The 19,278-nt window shown below is 37.9% G+C and overlaps 1 protein-coding gene across 16 annotated transcripts in view; it reads right to left on the reverse strand.

Moving 5' to 3' along the window:
- The window catches only part of MFSD8 (major facilitator superfamily domain containing 8), a 47,859-nt gene that overhangs the window by 15,997 nt on the left and 12,584 nt on the right, over nucleotides 1-19,278 (reverse strand). For 14 of the 16 annotated variants that reach the window (XR_008524755.2, XR_008524758.2, XR_008524757.2 and 11 more), the window contains exons 3-8: nucleotides 17,069-17,112; nucleotides 11,048-11,288; nucleotides 9,314-9,427; nucleotides 7,119-7,263; nucleotides 6,049-6,104; nucleotides 222-330 (exon numbers count right to left, since the gene is read on the reverse strand). Coding sequence is in view for 11 of the 16 variants with exons in the window: in XM_054554482.2 (XP_054410457.1) it covers nucleotides 222-330; nucleotides 6,049-6,104; nucleotides 7,119-7,263; nucleotides 9,314-9,427; nucleotides 11,048-11,288; nucleotides 17,069-17,112 (709 nt within the window). In the remaining 5 variants the exon portion in view is untranslated. The remainder of the gene's footprint in view (nucleotides 1-221; nucleotides 331-6,048; nucleotides 6,105-7,118; nucleotides 7,264-9,313; nucleotides 9,428-11,047; nucleotides 11,289-17,068; nucleotides 17,113-19,278) is intronic. The other 2 variants (XM_054554485.2, XM_054554480.2) reach the window with 1 other exon arrangement.

Here is a 19,278-nt window from a genome sequence, read left to right on the forward strand (position 1 = left end):
TTCTTTTATAAGAAAATAAGATAAGGTAGTAAGATTATGGACAAATAATTAACTACATTCAAGTTAAAAGCAACAAAATGTATATACATTTTTTACATCATGGTAAGAAAAATTTGCCTTACATAAGATTTTCAATAACATCTATATGCCTAATTAACACTGCATTAAGAAATAAAGATTAAAACATAATCTGATTTAGATGAAGATGGAATAAAACTTACGTTTCAAAAAGGGCAAAGATAAATAGAGCCACAAAAAACAGAACATTGATGGCCACAACAGCAACCTGGTCAATATTTCCTTGGGGAACCTGAGCTTCATCTGTACTTGCTGTAGGGAAATAGGAGAAAAATTACATTAACTATACATCTAATTTTTCTTATGACATTAAAGTAATGTAGAAATTACATTGTAGCAAAATTTATAAATAAACATTTAAAAAAATTTTTAGGCTTCAAAGTAGTTTAATAATAAGATAATTTATTTGTTTATTTTTATTTTTTGAGACAGGGTCTCACTTTGTCACCCAGACTAGAGTGCAGTGTCATGATCACAGCTCACTGCAGCCTTGACCTCCCCAGGCTCAGGTGATCCTCCTACCTCAGCCTCCCAAGAAGCTGGGGCTACAGGCATGTACTACCACGCCCAGCTAATTTTTATATTTTTTGTAGAGATGAGGTTTCACCATGCTACCCAGCCTGGGCTTGAACTCCTGAGCTCAACCAGTCCGCCCACCTTGGCCTCCCAAAGTGTTGGGATTACACGTGTGAGCCACTGTGCATGGCCGACAATAAGATAATTTATATGACAGAAATAATTTTTAAATGGCATTTAAAAGCAAGGTGAATTTTCTTCCCCAGAGATATACTTCAATCCTGTTATCTTAAGAAATACTCAGATGTATTTTGTACTTGGTATATCTCAATCCAAAAACAGGAATGTAATTTATAGAACTCTGTAACATAGTGATCTCAGACTAAATATATTTGCTTTAAATTTCAACTGCAGATTTTTTCCACCTTACTTAAATCTTAGACTTACAAGAATTTCATGAAGAACTCCAGTGGTTTATTAAATCAGTTCCCAGTTCTATGATTTACTTCAATGGATACATATTTTGAATTTCAGTGTTACATGAAATTAGTATTCATGGCCAGGAGTGGTGGCTCATACCTGTAATCCCAGCACTATGGGAGGCCAATGCAGGTGGATCACCTGAGGTCAGAGGTTTGAGACCAGCCTGACCAACATGGCAAAACCCCACCTCTACTAAAAATACAAAAAAAAATTAGCCGGGCGTGGTGCCGCACACCTGTAATCTCAGCCACTTGAAAGGCTGAGGCACGAGAATTGCTTGAACCAGGAGACTGAGGTTGCAGTGAGCCAAGATTGAGCCACTGCACTCCAGCCTGGGTGACAGAGACTCTGTCTCGAAAAATAAATAAATAAATAAATAACAAGAAATTAGTATTCGTAAAGATCCTTATGTTATCATTACCATTTTAAAAACCCCTATCATTTATATTTCTGCAAAGAAATAATAAGAATTTCATGGTGGTTTTATAAATAAGGAAGACAAAGTAAGTGTACTGACTTCTCATCTTGAACAACGCCTTAATACACATTAAGCTATTCTTGATGTAACTGAGAATCATGTAGACATATTAATCTACTCATACATATTCATCACACTGTTTTGTAATTTATCCACTTATTCAGAATAAAATAGTTTTTTTACACAAATAAATACCAAAATAAGCCAGGTATTCTTTTTTTGGCAGGGGGGTATGGAGTCTTAATCTGTTGCCAGGCTGGAGTGCAGAGACCCGATCTCTGCTCAATGTAACCCCCAACTCCCGGGTTCAAGCGATTCTCCTGTCTCAGTCTCCCGGGTAGCTGGGACTACAGCTATTTCTGTATTTTTAGTAGAGATGGGGTTTCACCCTGTTGGCCAGGATAGTCTCAATCTCTTGACCTCATGTTCCGCCCGCCTCAGCCTCCCAAAGTGCTGGGATTACAGGCATGAGCCACCACGCCCAGCCTAAGCCAGGTATTAATACATAAAAAATTACAAAAACATGTTTATTTATGCTATCTTAAATTGTGTGTAGTGTCAGTTGTTGCTGGTGTGGGGGGGCTTTCCTAAGATGCAGTAAGTTTCTATGATTTTTTTCATAATGCCTGCTTTTCTATCTCAGGATTCTTGAGAAGGAGTTCCTCCTCCAACAATAAGTAGATTTGGAAATAGTCTGCTATACTTAAAGGGAATTAAGCACCTTGGACGCTCAACATAGCCTTATGACCTTCCTTTGTAATCACACAAAGAGAACTGGCCACCTTTGTCGAGAACCTTTGCCAGGGATAGGCCCTGATGGTTGTGGCTCTTGTACTATTTTGGATAGACCTCTCTAATTCTTAATCACCACCTAGAAGTCAGTCTTTACTCCTTCAAGTCAATATCAATATTGCCCCAAGTCAGACTGGAGTTTGCTTCATAATATGTGGTGAGTTTCCTATAGCCTCTACTCAGTGCTGGCTTCAGTGGGGTATCTCAGAAATGTCGCATCCTAGACTATGGGGATTGACTAGATATCCTAATTATAAATTTTTTAAAAGACTACATTAGTATATGGATTCAAATTCTATGCAATTAGAAATTATAATCCTGTTTCATAATAACCTGTTTAAACTTGAATATCTTTAAATTAAAACAATTATGGAAGTTTTTACCAGACATATTTTATGCAAACATTTATTGAAATTTAAAAATTTTATTTTCTAAAAATTATTTTGAAGTAACTAGTAATCTCATAAAAGAAAACACTACATTTCCTCTAAACTCATTCCCATTTGTACTTTAGAACAGTGCTGCCCAATAGAACTGTGACATGATGGAAATGTTCTTTATCTGTGCTAATACAGTGGCCACTAGCCACATATACCCATTATTGAGCACTTGAAATGTGGCTAGTATGATAGAGAATAATTTCTTAAATTTACTTTATTTAAATAGCCACATGTGGCTAATGGCTACTATATTGGGCAGCATAGCTCTCAATCTTTGCTGCACAAAGTGTGATTTGTAGAACAGAAGCATCACATCACATGGTAGTTTGTTATAAATGCAGATGCTCAGCATCTCACTAGGGTTGCCAGATTTAGTAAATATACAGGAGACCCAGTTAAATTTAAACTTCAGATAAACAATAAGTGTTAATATAAATATGTTCTGTGCCATATTTGAAAGTTAAGTATAAGAATGTTCCATGAAGTATTTGGATTGTATTTATACTTTTTTTGAGACAGAGCCTCACTCTGTCGCCCAGGCTGGAGTACATGGCGTGATATCGGCTCACTGCAACTTCTGCCTCCCAGGTTCAAGCGAGTCTCCTGCCTCAGCCTCCTGAGTAGCTGGGATTACAGGCGCCTGCCACCACACCCAGCTAATATTTATATTTTTAGTAGAGACAGGGTTTCACCATGTTGGCCAGGCTGGTCTTGAACTCCTGACCTCAGGTGATCCACCTGCTTTGGCCTCCCAAAGTGCTGGGATTACAGGCATGCGCCACTGAGCCCAGCTGGATTGCATTAATACTAAAACTTATTTGTTTCCAGGTGCAGTGGCTCACACCTGTAATCCTAGCACTTTGGGAGGCCCAGGCAGGCAGATCACTTGAGTCCAGGAGTTTAAGGCCAGCCTGGACAACATGGCAAGATCCTGTCTCTATTAAAGAAAAAAAAAACAACGTTATTTGTTGTTTATTGAAATCCAAATTTAACTGGGTGGGACATATTTATATTAAAACATTATTCAAATTTAATTGGGCATTCTGTGTTTTATTTATTATATATATGTTATATATTTCTATATTTCTTTATTAACTCCCCTATTCTGAGAAGCAATATCCTGTGTTTTATAGGCAACCCTATTATCACCCTAAGCCTAATGAATCAGAATTTGCATCTTAACAAGGTTCCCAGGTGATTTCTAAGCACATTAAAGTAAATGAAGCACTGATGTATATCATTATCCCCTCCAAGTTCTGAAATACTGACTTTTACATATCTTCCCTTTGTGATACCTCTAACTCACCCTCTTAACTTCCTCCTTCGCTTTACCTGATAGCTCCTTGAAGTTAGCATCCTATTTTTTACCTTTGAAAAAAGGAGTTTATACGCACTGCTAGCACTTCACCTCTCATTCTTTATTTTTTATTTTGAAAGTTTTCAAACATATTCTCACATATTCATTCTTCAGATTCAACAATCTTTTGCCACACTTGAATCATCATGCCATCCTTTCTCTCACTCCCTCTTCGCTGCCATAGTGTTTTTCACTGGGTGACTCATAAATTTTTATCTCTAGCTTTTATTTCTACTATCAAAATTACAAATGCCTGTGGGAATTTTTAGTTGTTCTAGAGTAACAGCATATTCAGCTTGATCCAAATTGAAATCATCTTCTCTTTTCATCCAACCTCCCTTCCTAAATTCTTGTTCTCTCTCATTCTTCCAGGTGATCTAGAATCAAAACCTGGCAGAAATGTTGGCTCTCTCTAATCCTTAATATTCTCTATACAAATCTCTATCTTGATTCCTCCTTCAACAACTCCTACTTATCCCTTCTCCATTCTCAGTCACTGCCCTACTTCAGGCCTAGTCAAAATACTTTTATACTGTCTTCCTGAGTCATCCACACAATGTTCTCTTAAAAAGAAAAACACAAATATTGTACCTATGAAAAGCTTAATAGAGAAATTGTTTAAATTTGTTACTGGCATTGTATTTTTTTCACATTCTGATAGTTTCTTTTACTGACTTTTCAGTAATGAAATTGTTACCAATGAGATATTACCAGTGAGCTATAACCAATCTGGATTAGCCTCTGCATGGCATCAATGTCAAACTTCTCCTAGTTCAAAAACTTACTGTAGCTCCTCACCACTCTGCTCTACTATATTTATCTTCCACTATTTCTTTTGTGAAAATTAAATAAAAGAGCTATGAAAGTACCTGGTAAAATAGTAAAATAATACTATGTCTTTTCCACAACTTTATGAACTATTGAGGGCCAGGATCAGTCCTTGCATTCTTTCCCCAAGGAGGATATAATTAGTACCTAAATAACAGGTTTTTTTGGGTAAAATATAGCTACTTACTGGGTTCTCTGACTTATATGAATCAGAGAAGATCTAAAAGATGAAAAGTATATTTGTAAAGTATACCAAAACAACAAAAATAAAAAGGCAAAACCGTATCTGTTCTCATACTTAAGATAATAAAGAACTGCTTTAAATAGAAAGACATATTTATTTGATAGTAAAGATATGGAAATCATTGCAAATATCTCAAAGGCTTTAGGATACTGGCTCTCTGAAAATAAGACAAAGCGATTTTTTACAATGTTTGTAACCTTGTCATTCATGACCACCAAATAACTGATACGGGTATGCCTCTTCAAAAAAAATCAATTTGCTCACGCCTGTAATCCCAGCACTTTGGGAGGCCAAGACGGGTGGATCACAAGGTCAGGAGATCGAGACCATCCTGGCTAACATGGTGAAACCCCGTCTCTACTAAAAATACAAAAAAGTAGCCAGGCATGGCGGCGCGCGCCTGTAGTCCCAGCTACTCGGGAGGCTGAGGCAGGAGGATGGCATGAACCCCAGAGGCGGACCTTGCAGTGAGCAGAGATCACGCCACTGCACTCCAGCCTGGGTGACAGAGCAAGGCTCTGTCTCAAAATAAATAAATAAAAATGACGAGTTAATGGGTGCAGCACACCAGCATGGCACATGTATACATATGTAACTAACCTGCACATTGTGCACATGTACCCTAAAACTTAAAGTATAATAATAAAATAAATTAAAAATAAAAATAAATAAATAAATAAATAAATTTAGGTCACTTTCAGCTTTGAAGATCTTCCCCAATCACCCACTGTGTTGTCCTCAGAAGCAAAATCGAAGTAAATACCAAACAAACAGAATCATTAGAAACACTTTGATAATGTTATAATAATTCAGCCAAATGGGTTAAAAGTACCTTCTTCAAAATTAATACTTTTACACTGTCTTCCTGAGTCATCCACACGATGTTCTCTTAAAAAGAAAAACACAAATATTGTACCTATAAAATGCTTAATAGAGAAGTTGTTTAAATTTATTATTGGCATTGTATTTTTTTCACATTCTAATGTAGTTTCTTTTATTGGTTTTTCAGTAATAAAACTGTCACCAATGAGATATAACCAATAAACTTAAGACAGAAGTTACAATTCTTATCAAATTATCATAGACAGGTAAAATGAAAAAAATCCAACTCATCCTAAAGCATACATAATCTACTTTAGTATTTGAAGTTTTACAGTGATTATAAACATTAGTAATAAATGTTTTTAGACTATTGAATAAAGCACTCTAAAAACAATAAACAAAACAACTTTAAAAAAATTTTTCAAATATATAAAAGAGATATACATTACTAGCAACTTTTATATTTAAGACTGATACAAATCCATTAATCTATTTAAAATGTTACTTCCATGCCTTTCCCCTACTTAGAAACATGTAGTTAGTAAATCAAGACCAAACCTTGAGGCCAGGCACAGCCTCACATGGCTCATGCCTGTAATCCCAGCACTTTGGGAGGCTGAGGTGGGCAGATCACTTTGAGGTCAGGAGTTCGAGATCAGCCTGGCCAACATGGTGAAACAAACATTAGCTGGATGTGGTGGCGCGCACCTGTAGCCCCAGCTATTCGAGAAGCTGAGGTATGAGAATCCTTGAATCCGGGAGATGGAGGTTGCATTGAGCCGAGATAGTGCCACTGCCCTCCAGTCTGAGCAACAGAGTAAGATCTTGTCTCAAAAAAAAAACCAAAAAACAAAAAAAAACCTTGAATCTTCAAAGATCTTCCTTTTCTGTTCTCATTTATCAGGTTATCTTTTGGTTGCCAGTATTACATGCTTTAGTACTACCTGACCAAAAAATATAAACAAACTATAGACATAAAAAACCAAATACACTTCATAAGGATAATTATCTTCCAACAATTACAAAGCTTATTAAATTTCACAATCTACAAAAATAGTTTTATCATTTCTATCTAATTACCTTAGTATAGCAAGGATCAGAATAATATTTAAAATTCCCAGGAAGGCGCTAAGCAAAACTGGTGTTGTATACATGTTTATCTGCAGTTTAATCACATCCCATGTCACACCTTTTTCTCCAATGAATGCAAAACAAGTCTGAAAAACTTATTAAGATAAAATTTTCACAGATGAATTATTATATGAGAAGCATAGGATAAAAAAATGAAAAAGACATTTACAACAGAATTGGGAACAATGTTATGGAATCATCCTTCTATATCATGCATTCTCAACAGATGCAATTGGTTCTTGATGGGGGGTCAAAAAATTTCCTCTTTTTATGTATAAAGCAGGTATGTACAGATATACCTATGGTACATAAAAGATATATGACACATCTGTGGCACTAAAATTTTACAGGGTAAAGAGAGTAGGAAAAAAATATCGAAAAAGGCTCCTTAGGGAGACAATAATGAAAAAAAGTTTGTGAAACATTGATTTACATGCATTCACAAGGAATTGTATCTTACATAACTTCTCAGTTTTTACAAAACATCTCCATAGGCAATTTAAATTATACAATTTCTTCCAAGAATTAATTATAAAGGTTTAATCAGCTTCATTATATGAATGAAAATATCATATTTTAGACCAGATATCTTAAATATTATTCTGTATATGGTATAGATACACAGATAGATAGATAGGTGTGTATATATATATATTTATTGTCATTTGACCATAGTATCATATACAGGTAAAATGAAAAAAAAAAACAAAACTATTTCATCCAAAAGCATACATAATCCACCTTAGTATTTGAAGTTTTTTTAGTGACTTTAAACATTAGTTAGAAGTGTTTTTGACTGCTGGATAAAGCACTCTAAAGAAATATGAAGTGGCAAAATCTAATTTGGATTTGTGGCAAAAACTCAATTGGAAGAGTACTGGTTTGCTCTTCTGATTTATATTCTATATGTGGCTCTATAGTAATTCACATATAACTCTAGGGTGAGGACTAAAATATTGCACCTACTGTACTTAGAACAGTGACTAGCATACAGTAAGCACACAATAAATGTTAGTGCTTGTTGAGGGTTGATTATTGGAAAAGTCATCGAAGCTCTTCAGGCTTACATTTACTCATCTATAATGCAAAATTTTTAAATGACATAATCTTTAAAATGCTTTTAAGGTGGTAAAAAACATTTACTAAGAATGTAAGTCTATACCAGGTATTATGCTAGATACTGAGAGTAGACTGGTAAATAAAGACTCAAACCATGTCCTCATGTACTTTACAATATAGTATTCAAGTTCAATTATTCTACATTTGTGCTTGTATTTGTTTCAGGGTACGAAACTGAAATAGTAGATTTTGGTGAACAGTGAATTAGATTCCCTTCTTTTAACCTTTTCTTTTTGGCTAAATAGAGGAACATAATGGAAACTGGGGGTGGGAGATGGGGTGTTAATGATGAAGTAAGCTGAGTTGGATTCAAACTGATAATATTCATAACTTCAATATTCAAAATATGGACCAATTATATGGTTTTTCAATATTATTCTAGGCATGAAAATGACTGATTCTTTACTCAGCAGAAAATTAATTTGCCTTGAGGAAATATTAAATCTCATTAATTTTTTTTGAGACAGAGTCTCGCGCTTGTCGCCCAAGCTGGAGTGCAATGATGTGATCTCAGGTCACTGCAACCTCTGCCTCCGAGTTCAAGCAATTCCCCTGCCTCAGCCTCCCAAGTAGCTGGGATTACAGGTGCCCGCCACCACACCTGGCTAATTTTTGTATTTTTGGTAAAGATGGGGTTTCACCATGTTGGCCAGGCTGGTCTCAAACTCCTGACCTCAGGTGATCTGCCTGCCACAGCCCCTCAAAGTGCTGAGATTACAGGTGTGGACCACTGCGCCTGGCCTCACTAATTTTTTTAACACTCAGCAAAAGGATGACTTTGGACAATTTACTTAGATTCTCTATGCACTGGCACTCTCAACTATAAAAGGGGACTAATAGCACTTAATTTAGTGGATTGGCATCAAGATAAAATGAGTCTAGCCTCATTGCTGGATTAAAAAAAAAATTAGCTTTCCTCCCTTTCCCTTCAGCTATGAGTTTTTATACTTGGGTTACACTGAATATTTAAGCCTCAAAAGTTTTCCCAATTCAAATTCAAGTAATGACACGTGAAGAACACCTACCTGGACCTAGAATAAAACCTAATGCTTGACACATGCTTATGTTTGCCATGGAACTTGTTCTTTCCTGAAGGGAAGTAGCACCAGCAGTATATGATCTAACAACTGCTACATTTCCTTAAAAACAAGACACAATAATCCAAAGTAAAAGAAAGTATCATTCAGTTTATAAAATTCAATCAAATTTGACTTTATACAGAAGACGAAATCTTGGTCAACAGTACAGTCACTGCTTCCTCTTTATGATCACACAAAGCATGTAAGGTATTTTTATTAAGCAAATGCATCAATTAATGGACCATACTAGTTTTGGTAATATGAAAACAGTTAAAGATATCAATGAGTGAAAAAATGGTATCATAAGAAAACCAAGCCGGGCACAGTGGCTCACATCTGTAATCCCAGCACTTTCAGAGGTCGAGGTAGGTGGATCATTTTGAGGTCAGGAGTTCAAGACCAGCCTGGCCAACATGGTGAAACCCCGTCTCTACTAAAAATTCAAAAATTATCCACCTGTAGTCCCAACTACTCAGGAGGCTGAGGCAGAAGAACTGCTTGAACCCAGGAGGCTGAGGTTGCAATGAGCCAAGATCACGCCACTGCACTGCAGCCTGGGCAACAAAGTGAGACTTCATCTCAAAAAAAAAAAAAGAGAATATCAAACTTACTTAATACTAAAAAAAGCACTGAGTGAATGGCATACCATTGATTACTACAACTGTTTTTAAAAGAAAAGTATTATAGTATTACAAACTCTGTATGCATAGACACGTAATATAAGAAACAGAAAAAAATGCATTAACAATTTTACTGAAAATTTTCATTGAGTACATTACATTCAAGAGACTCTGTTAGGGGGCATAGGATGTTTTTAAAGTATCATAAATTCTTTCTAATTGCAAAAAGTTTAGGTTGGGAGTGGTGGCTCATGCCTGTAATCCCAGCACTTTGGGAGGCCGAGGCGAGTGGATCATGAGGTCAGGAGTTCAAGACCAGCCTGGCCAAGATGGTGAAACCGCGTCTCTACTAAAAATACAAAAATTAGCCAGGGGCAGTGGCAGGCGCCTGTAATCCCAGCTACTCAGAAGGCTGAGGCAGGAGAATTGCTTGAACCCAGGCAGGTAGAGGATGCAGTGAGCCGAGACTGCGCCACTGCATTCCAGTCTGGGCGACAGAGTGAGACTCTGTTTCAAAAAAAAAAAAAAAAAAAAAATTTATTATCTGGTTAGTGAGAAAGGATAGAAACAGTACAATACTATAAGCAAGGGCTAGAGACATGTCAGAGAAGAAAAAAATCTCTTAAGGGGCAGGGTAGCCCAAGAGGGCTTTGTGGAAAATGTGGAGCTTGAATTGGATCTATTTTTGTTTTGGGGTTTTTTTTTTTTTTTTAGATGGAGGTCTCCTTATGTTTCTCAGGCTGGCCTCAAACTCCTGGGCTCAAGAGATTCTGCTACCTCAGTCTCCTGAGTAGTTGGTATTATAGGCACGTGCCACCACACCTGGTTTAAACTGAATCTTGAAGAATGAAGAATGATGGGAACAGAAGAGAAACTATAGGTAATGAGAACATCGTGAGCAAAGGCAAAATGATAGGAAAAATATTTGTTTACAATGAGAGACATGTATGTTGAACTGTGAAATATGAGTTTAAAAGGGGATGAGACCAGGTGAAAGTGAGCCATAAATGTCAGAATGAATGTGAATTTGACACAACCAAACATATACATACAAACTTACCTGCTCCAATTCCCAACAATCCACGAGCAACCAGCATGTAGTATTTATTATGAGAAGCTGGGATGTGGAGATATGCATAGAGGCAGTTGGCTGCCACGGAAATCAAGATGGAGACAATAAGAGGCTCTTTTCTTGGTCTATAATTAGACCATAAACCAAATACAGGTGAAGCTACCATTTGGCCAAGACTATATGAAGCAATAACCCAGCCCAAAAAACTGGTATCAGCTGTCGGATCAATCTGCAGAAAAAGGTACAGTGCTTTAAGAATTGTTATCCAAGAAAAGTTTAAAACTAAATACATTTGTCATACCATGTAAAATTTCCTATTAAAAAATAAAAATCTAACGTATAAGTTTTATAACACTCTTACTTACAGTAAGGGATTCAAACTTCTGACAATACAATTAAATGTGCTAACAATAGACTGTACACAAGGGAAAAATGCTTGGGAGGCTCATTTTTAAGAATGACTGGAAATTTTTGGTTCATATAAACCTTGGTAAGAAGATAATCACACACACTATATATGCATACAGCAATAACATCATGAAAAATAATACAAGCTATTCCTTAATTCTTGTAAATAGAATTCTTTAGACTTATGCTACCCTATACATTAAACAGCCATTAGCGCTGTAAATCATTTTTTTTAAAAAAACTAGGCACGAGTCAAATGCATAAAGAAGATAATAAAAACACAAAAGATGATAGACAATTATCTCAATAAACCTGTTATAAATTCTTCCATTCTATATAGACCACTCAGTATTCTACGACTTTAAAAGGGTTTACATATAATGATGAACTTGAGGTGAGAACCAAATGACTACAACTCAGAAAATAAAATACTTTCAGAAAAATAGAAAATGTTAGCTTAGAAAAGACACTATTGTTTATTTTTATTTTTATTTATTTTTTTGAGACAGGGTCTCTCACTCTGTCACCCAGGCTGGAGTGCAGTGGTGCGATCACGGCTCAGTGCAGCCTCGACCTTTGAGGCCCAATGATCCTCCTGCCTCAGCCTCTTGAGTAGCTAGGACTACAGATACGCACCACCATGCCCAGCTATTTTTTTTATTTTTGTAGAGACAGGGTCTCCCTATGTTGCCCAGGCTGGTCTTGAACTTCCCGCCTCCAACTTGCAAAGCAATCCTCCTGCTGCGGGAGGGAGGAATTCTCCCACCTTGGCCTCCCAAAATATTGGGATTAGTGGCATGAGCCACCGCACCCAGCCAGATTACTTTTTTTCATATATGGTAGGCTAAGCCAGGTGAAGCGGCCCATGCCTGTAATCTCAGCTACTCAGCAGTCTAGAGCAGAAGGATCCCTTGAGCCCAGGAGTTGGAGGCTGTAACACACTATGATTGTACCTGTGAAAAGCCACTGCACTCCAGTCTGGGCAACATAGGAAGATTCCATCTCTAATCTTCCTATTTAATGGCTTTTATTAAATTTTAGGAAATAAATTTAAACAAATATAGATAGGTGGTAGAACAATTTAATAAGGAAAACTATGACCTTTTGTTCCCTAAAGATATTTATTTATTTATTTACTTTTGAGATGGAGTTTTGCTCTTGTTGCCCAGGCTGGGGTGCAATGGTGCGATCTCAGGTCACTACAACCTCTACCTCCCAGGTTCAAGCGATTCTCCTGCCTCAGCCTCCCAAGTAGCTGAGATTACAGGCATGTGCCACCACGTGGGCCCAGCTAATTTTTGTATTTTTTTTAGTAGTGACGCCGTTTCACCATGTTGGCCAGGCTGGTCTCTTAACTCCTGACCTCAGGTGAGCTGCCTGCCTTGGCCTCCCAAAGTGCTGGGATTGTAGGTGTGAGCCACCGTGCCTGGTAATTCCCTAAAGATATTTAAACTGAAAATATTTAGGTGCGTTTTTCTTTATGGAAAAAAATAATATGCAAAAGTATAATGATATATAATATTTAAAGTTCTAGCCGTTAAAATATCTTTCATTTTAGGTACTCTGGTTTTCATTTTCTCCTTGTATTACCTTTAGTTTGATTTGTCATCTCTATTAAAATAGAAAATAATAGTTTCTTGTCATATAAAATTTTAATTTTCAAAAAAGCAATGAAAACTCGATTTTACTGTTAAATGTGTAGTGGTTTGAAAGCAAAACTTTTTTTTTTTTGAGACAGGATCTGGCTCTGTTACCCAGGCCAGAATACAGTGGCATAATCTTGGCTCACTGTAACCTCAAACTCCTTTGCTCAAGAAATCCTCCCACCTCAGGCTCCCAAGCAGCTGGGACTACATGGAGTAGCACCACCATACCCAGCTAACTTTTTAAATTTTTTTGTAGAGACGAGGTCTTATATTGTTACCCAGGCTGGTCTTGAACTCCTGGGCTCAAGCAATCCTCCCAACTTGGCCTCCCAAAGCGCTGGCATTACAGGCACGTGAGTCACAGCACTGGGCCTGATAGCAAGACTCTTTAAAGAGTTTTCAAAATATCCGGACAAAAGAGAGTACTTTTCAAAACTCAACATAGTATGCTGAGTAGACCTAATCACTACTAATTTAGTCAAAATTTTGAGAATTTTGACTAAAAAGACTAAACGCCAAGAAATTAAGAATTTTGATACATGAAAATATCTTTTTAGTAGAGAAGACGTTGTTCCAGAATTGTGCCAATTCCAATGACTACCAGCATGGGAAAAATTGTTAGTGTAACGGGTAATAATTTCATGTAATACTATTTTCAAAATAGCAATGAAAATATGGCACTAAACCAGTAAAAAGTAAAATTTGTGTTTATTTTCTTCTTATATTCCTTTAAAAATGTATTTTAGGAGAGCATTTTCAAAAAGTAGAAATTCGTAAAAACTGGGCCGGGCATGGTGGCTCACACTTGTAATGCCAGCACTTTGAGAGGCTGAGGTGGTGGGTCACCCAAGGTCAGGAGTTTGAGACCAGCCTGGTCAACATAGTGAAACCTTGTCTCTACTAAAAATACAAAAATTAGCTGGGCGTAGTGGTGCACGACTGCAATCCCAGCTACTTGGGAGGCTGAGGCAGGAGAATCACTTGAACCTTGGAGGTGGAGGCTGCAGTGAGCCACGATTGCATCACTGACCTCGAGCCTGGGTGACAGAGCGAGACTCCATTTACAAAAAAAAAAAAATTAAAAAAAAAACCAATCCTAACATCTAGACAATCTAGTAGGGAAGTAAACTCTCTGTAAACACAGTGTTAGGACACTCCATATTAAGGGCTAATGATAAAGGGAAACGGGAGTATACAGGAAAACCTTCTGACCCAAACTGTTGTGAGGGACAGTGAGAGAAGGCTTTCCAGGCCAGGTGTGGTGGCTCACATCTGTAATCCCAGCAATTTGGGAGGCTGAGGCAGGATCACCTGAGGTCAGGCGTTCGAGATCAGCCTGGCCAACATGCTGAAAACCCACCTCTACTAAAAATACAAAAATTAGCCAGGCATGGTGGCGGGTGCCTGTAATCCCAGCTACTTTGAAGGCTGAGGCATGAGAATCACTTGAACCCAGGAGGTGGAAATCCCAGCACTTTGGGAGGCTGAGGTGGGTGGACCACCTGAGGTCAGGTAGAGATCAGCCTGGCCAACATGGTGAAACCCCGTCTCTACTAAAAATACAAAAATTAGCCGGGTGTGGTAGCTGGCATCTGTAGTCCCAGCTACTTGGGAGACTGAGGCAGGAGAATTGCTTGAACCCTTAAGGCAGAGATTGCAGCGCACCAAGATCACGCCACTGCATGCCAGCCTGGGCAACAGAGCAAGACTCCATTGCAAAAAAAAAAAAAAAAAAAAGAGAGAGAGAGAGAAGGCTTTCCAGAGGAGGTGACACTGGAGCAAAACCTTGAAGAGTGAATAAAAGACAGTGAGGAAGGAGAAAGGGGAGAGCAAAAGAAAGATGGAGAGAGGAAAAGCATTCCAGTGAAAAGGGAGACAAATGTGTAAAGACCTGAGGAGCCTGGGTTCGTCCAAGTACCATAGATTTATCTAATAAATTGTTGGCTATACATCTAATATGGGACAAAGTTCAGAATCTACGATAAAACACACACGTACATGCGAACACACACACACACACACACACACACACACACACACACACATACACTCTCTCTCCAACCTCTTAGAAAAACCAACAAGGGATAAACTGATAAGAAAGAATACACAAAAGAATTTAAGAATAAGTTGTTAGAGTTATGAGGAAAACCAGGATAGAGAAATGTCACAGAAGCTAAGAGGTGGTGCTATGGTTTGAATGCGTCCCCCAAATTTCATGTTTTGGAAATTAATATTTAAATTAATATTATTAAAATATTGAAAGGTAGGACCCTTAAGAGGTGACTGTGTTACATTAGGTAGCTAGTTGGGTATGAACAGGGTAGGAGAGGTCTCTCCTGCCCCTCACATGGGGAGTGTCGAAAGACCGTTAGGTGATGGTCAGGCGGTTGTTAACTCTCTTTAAAGTAATCATTGGTCACAGCTAGTGCTAGGAAAAGGCAGCCTCCTAATAAATACAAAACACCTGGTGATTAGCAGCTTCCTGATACGATCTCAGGGGGTGGGGTGAGTGGGGAGAAGTAATGCAAGACCCCAAAATTATGCCAGTGTATAAAATCCCAAGTCAAAAGGTCAAACCGCACACTTGTCTTTCAAGTTGCCCACTTGGCCCTCTTCCAAGGGTACTTTCCTTCTTTTCCTTCCTTTCATTCTTGCTCTAAAGCTTTTTAATAAATTTTCACTCCTGTGCTACAACTTGCCTCAGTTTCTCCTTCTGCCTTATGTCCTTTACTTGAATTATTTCTTTCAGGAGGCAAGAATTGAGGTTGCTGCAGACCTGTACAGATACAGATCTGCCAACTAACAATTGGATCATGAGGGCTGTGCCCTCATGAATGAATCCATTCATGTATTAATGGGTTATCATGGAGTGGAACTGGTGGCTTTATAAGAGAAGAAAGAGAGACCTGAGCTAGCATGCTCAGCCCCTTCATCGTGTGATGCCCTACACTGTCTTGGGACTCTTCAGAGAGTCCCCACCAGCAAGAAGACCCTCACCAGATGTGGTCTCTCAAACTTGGACTTCTCAGCCTCTGTAACGGTAAGAAATAAATTCCTTTTTTAAAACAAATTATCTAGTTTAGGGTATTCTGTTACAAGCAACAGAAAACAGACTAATACAGGTGGTTTCAGGAAGTAAGGAGAGGACAACAATGTCAAATCCTATCTAGGCATCACCTAAAGTAAGGACTGAAAAGTATTTCGTGATCAACAATTAAGTAATTGGAAACCTTACAAGAGCAGTTTCAGGACAGCAGAAAAGTTAATCAGATAGTAGTAGGTTAAGGAGTAGGTTAGGAAACACAGAGGAACTCTTTAAGAACCTTTACTAAAACATTGTTATAGATGAATTATGTAACCAACTTATATACTGATTTTTAGTTAAGTTCCTTCCTGGAGATTTAAGATAGAACTGACAGGACCTGATGATCAACTGATGTTAAGCTACCTAACAAACTTACATATTCATGTCATCCCCTCTTCCCCTTCTAGTAATAAAAGCATCAAAAAATACATATGTTCTAGTCTTTACAATGTTACCTGATAGCCCAAATTAATTTTATGGGAAAAGCGTTAAATTATTCCACAAAAATATCATTTACACACTTTAGGAATTCAGACTATTACTAGTTTCCTTTTTATTAGGGAAGAGATAATGATGGAATATGAATGTGGCTTCTGAGTAGGTGACCATACATCTACCTTTGCCTGGGACTATCTGGGTATGATCCTATTTTTCCTTATATAGCACTCTCTTCCCTTCAAAAGTGTTCTGGCTTGCACAATAAAGCATATGGTCACCTTACTTATAAGCCTCTTTTAAGGAACTATTATCTCATTATTCTTGTAAAGATTAAACCATAGAATACCAAAGAGACTCTTTAGAAAATGCTTAACTACGTTAGAGTTACTACTACTGTAGCTATAAGGGAAAAATAGATTGAAATGTACAAACCTTTTGGAGATATGGCCATATGGACAGTATCACTATAGAAAACCCTGTGAAGAAGCAAACTAGGTTATTTATACTTATAATAATTTAATCATTATTACAGATACAATTTTCTGAACTGTGGCATGGATTTTAAAATATTCTGAACCTAAAATTTATGCATACAAATGCCTAATTTATCAGGCAATGAGATTTTAATTATCAGAAGGAAAATAAATACTAAAAGAACATACAATTACAGTCCCTCATCATAATTAATAACAAATACAAAAAAGCAGAGGATCTATTTCTCCATATTCATGTGCTTTTACTGTAAATGGAAATAACCAAAAGCTTTGTTAAGTTTGTATAGCAGAAATGAATGGAGGAAAGGTATTTTGTTAGACAGGAAGTGCTAGGCTTCTATCCTGTGTTGTTTGGAAGAGATAATTGACTGAAGGGAAGAGCAGGAATAAGGAAAATGATCATCTATGGGGGGGCTATAGAAAACCAGAATACTTCAAGATGGCCATACCTTAAAAGAAAATTCACTATTTCTGCTAGCCTTTACTACATGAAAACTATAATGATTAACTCCAACACTATTGGTCAATTTTAAATGTTAGGCAAATGTGGCCAGCAGTGACTCACGCCTGTAATCCCAGCACTTTGGGAGGCTGAGGCAGGCAGATTACCTAAGGTCAGGAGTTTGAGACCAGCCTGGCCAACATGGTGAAACCCTGTCTCTACTAAAAATATAAAACTTAGCTGGGCATGGTGGCACATGCCTGTAATCCCAGCTACTTAGGAGGCTGAGGTAGAAGAATTGCTTGAACCCAGGAGGCGGAGTAGGTTGCAGTGAGCCAACATCACACCACTGCACTCCAGCATGGGTGACAGAGCTTGACTCCATCTCAAAAAAAATTAAAAATGAAAAACGAAAAAATAAATGTTAGGCAAATCAATTAAGAAATTCTATAAAGCTTGTTCTTCAAAATGGCTTTACTGAGGCTGGGCACAGTGGCTCACGCCTGTAATCCCAGAACTCTGGAAGGCCGAGGTGGGTGAATCACTTGAGGCCAGGAGTTTGAGACCAGCCTGGCCAGCATGGAGAAACCCCGTCTCTACAAAAAAAAAAATACAAAAATTAGCTGAGCATGGTAGCGCATGCCTGTAATCCCAGCTACTCAGGAGGCCGAGGCAGGAGAATTGCTTGAACACGGAGGCAGAGGTTGTAGTGAGCCAAGATTGCACCACTGCACTCCAGTCTGGGTGAGAGTGAGACTCTGTCTCAAAAAAAAAGGGAAAAAAAGAAAAAATAAATTTAAAAAATAGCTGTTGAGATATAATTCCCATATCATACAATTATGCATTTAAAGTATACAATTCAATGGGTTTTAATATAATCACAATGGTTTTTAATATAATCACAGATATGTGCAACCATCATTACAGTCAATTTTATTTTATTTTATTTATTTTTTGAGACGGAGTTTCTTGTCACCCAGGCTGGAGTGCAGTGACCCCATCTCGGCTCACTGCAACCTCCGACTCCCAGATTCAAGCGATCCTCCTGCCTCAGCCTCTCGAGTAGCTGGGATTACAGGCTCCTGCCACCACACCAGGCTAATTTTTGTACTTTAGTAGAGATGAGGTTTCACCATGTTGACCAGGCTGGTCTCAAACTCCTGACCTCAGGTGATCTGCCTGCCTTGCCTCCCAAAGTGTTGGGATTACAGGCATTAGCCACTGCACCCAGCCATTACTGTCAATTTTAGAACACATTTGTCACCTCAAAAAGAAACTGTATACCCTTCCGCTATCACCCTGTTTCATCCCCTCTCCTGCCAGCTGTAAACAACCACTAATGTACTTTGTTTGTACTCTATAGATTTTTATCTGTATTTTCATACAAATAGAATAACATAATACATGGTCTTTTGTCTTGTCTTCTTTCACTTAGTATTTTTTTTTTTTTTTTGAGACAGAAGCTCGCTATGTCACCAGGCTGGAGTGCAGTGGCACGATCTTGGCTTACTGCAATCTCCGCCTCCCGGGTTCAAGAGATTCTCCCACCTCAGCCTCCCGAGTAGCTGGGATTACAGGCACGTGCCACCACACCCAGCTAATTTTTTGTATTTTTAGTAGAGATGGGGTTTCACCATGTTGGCCAGGATGGTCTCAATCTCCTGACCTTGCAATCCACCTGCCTCGGCCTCCCAAAATGCTGGGAT

The sequence above is a fragment of the Pongo abelii genome, chromosome 3, assembly GCF_028885655.2.
Source record: "Pongo abelii isolate AG06213 chromosome 3, NHGRI_mPonAbe1-v2.0_pri, whole genome shotgun sequence".
In the NCBI taxonomy this organism is placed as follows: domain Eukaryota; kingdom Metazoa; phylum Chordata; class Mammalia; order Primates; family Hominidae; genus Pongo; species Pongo abelii.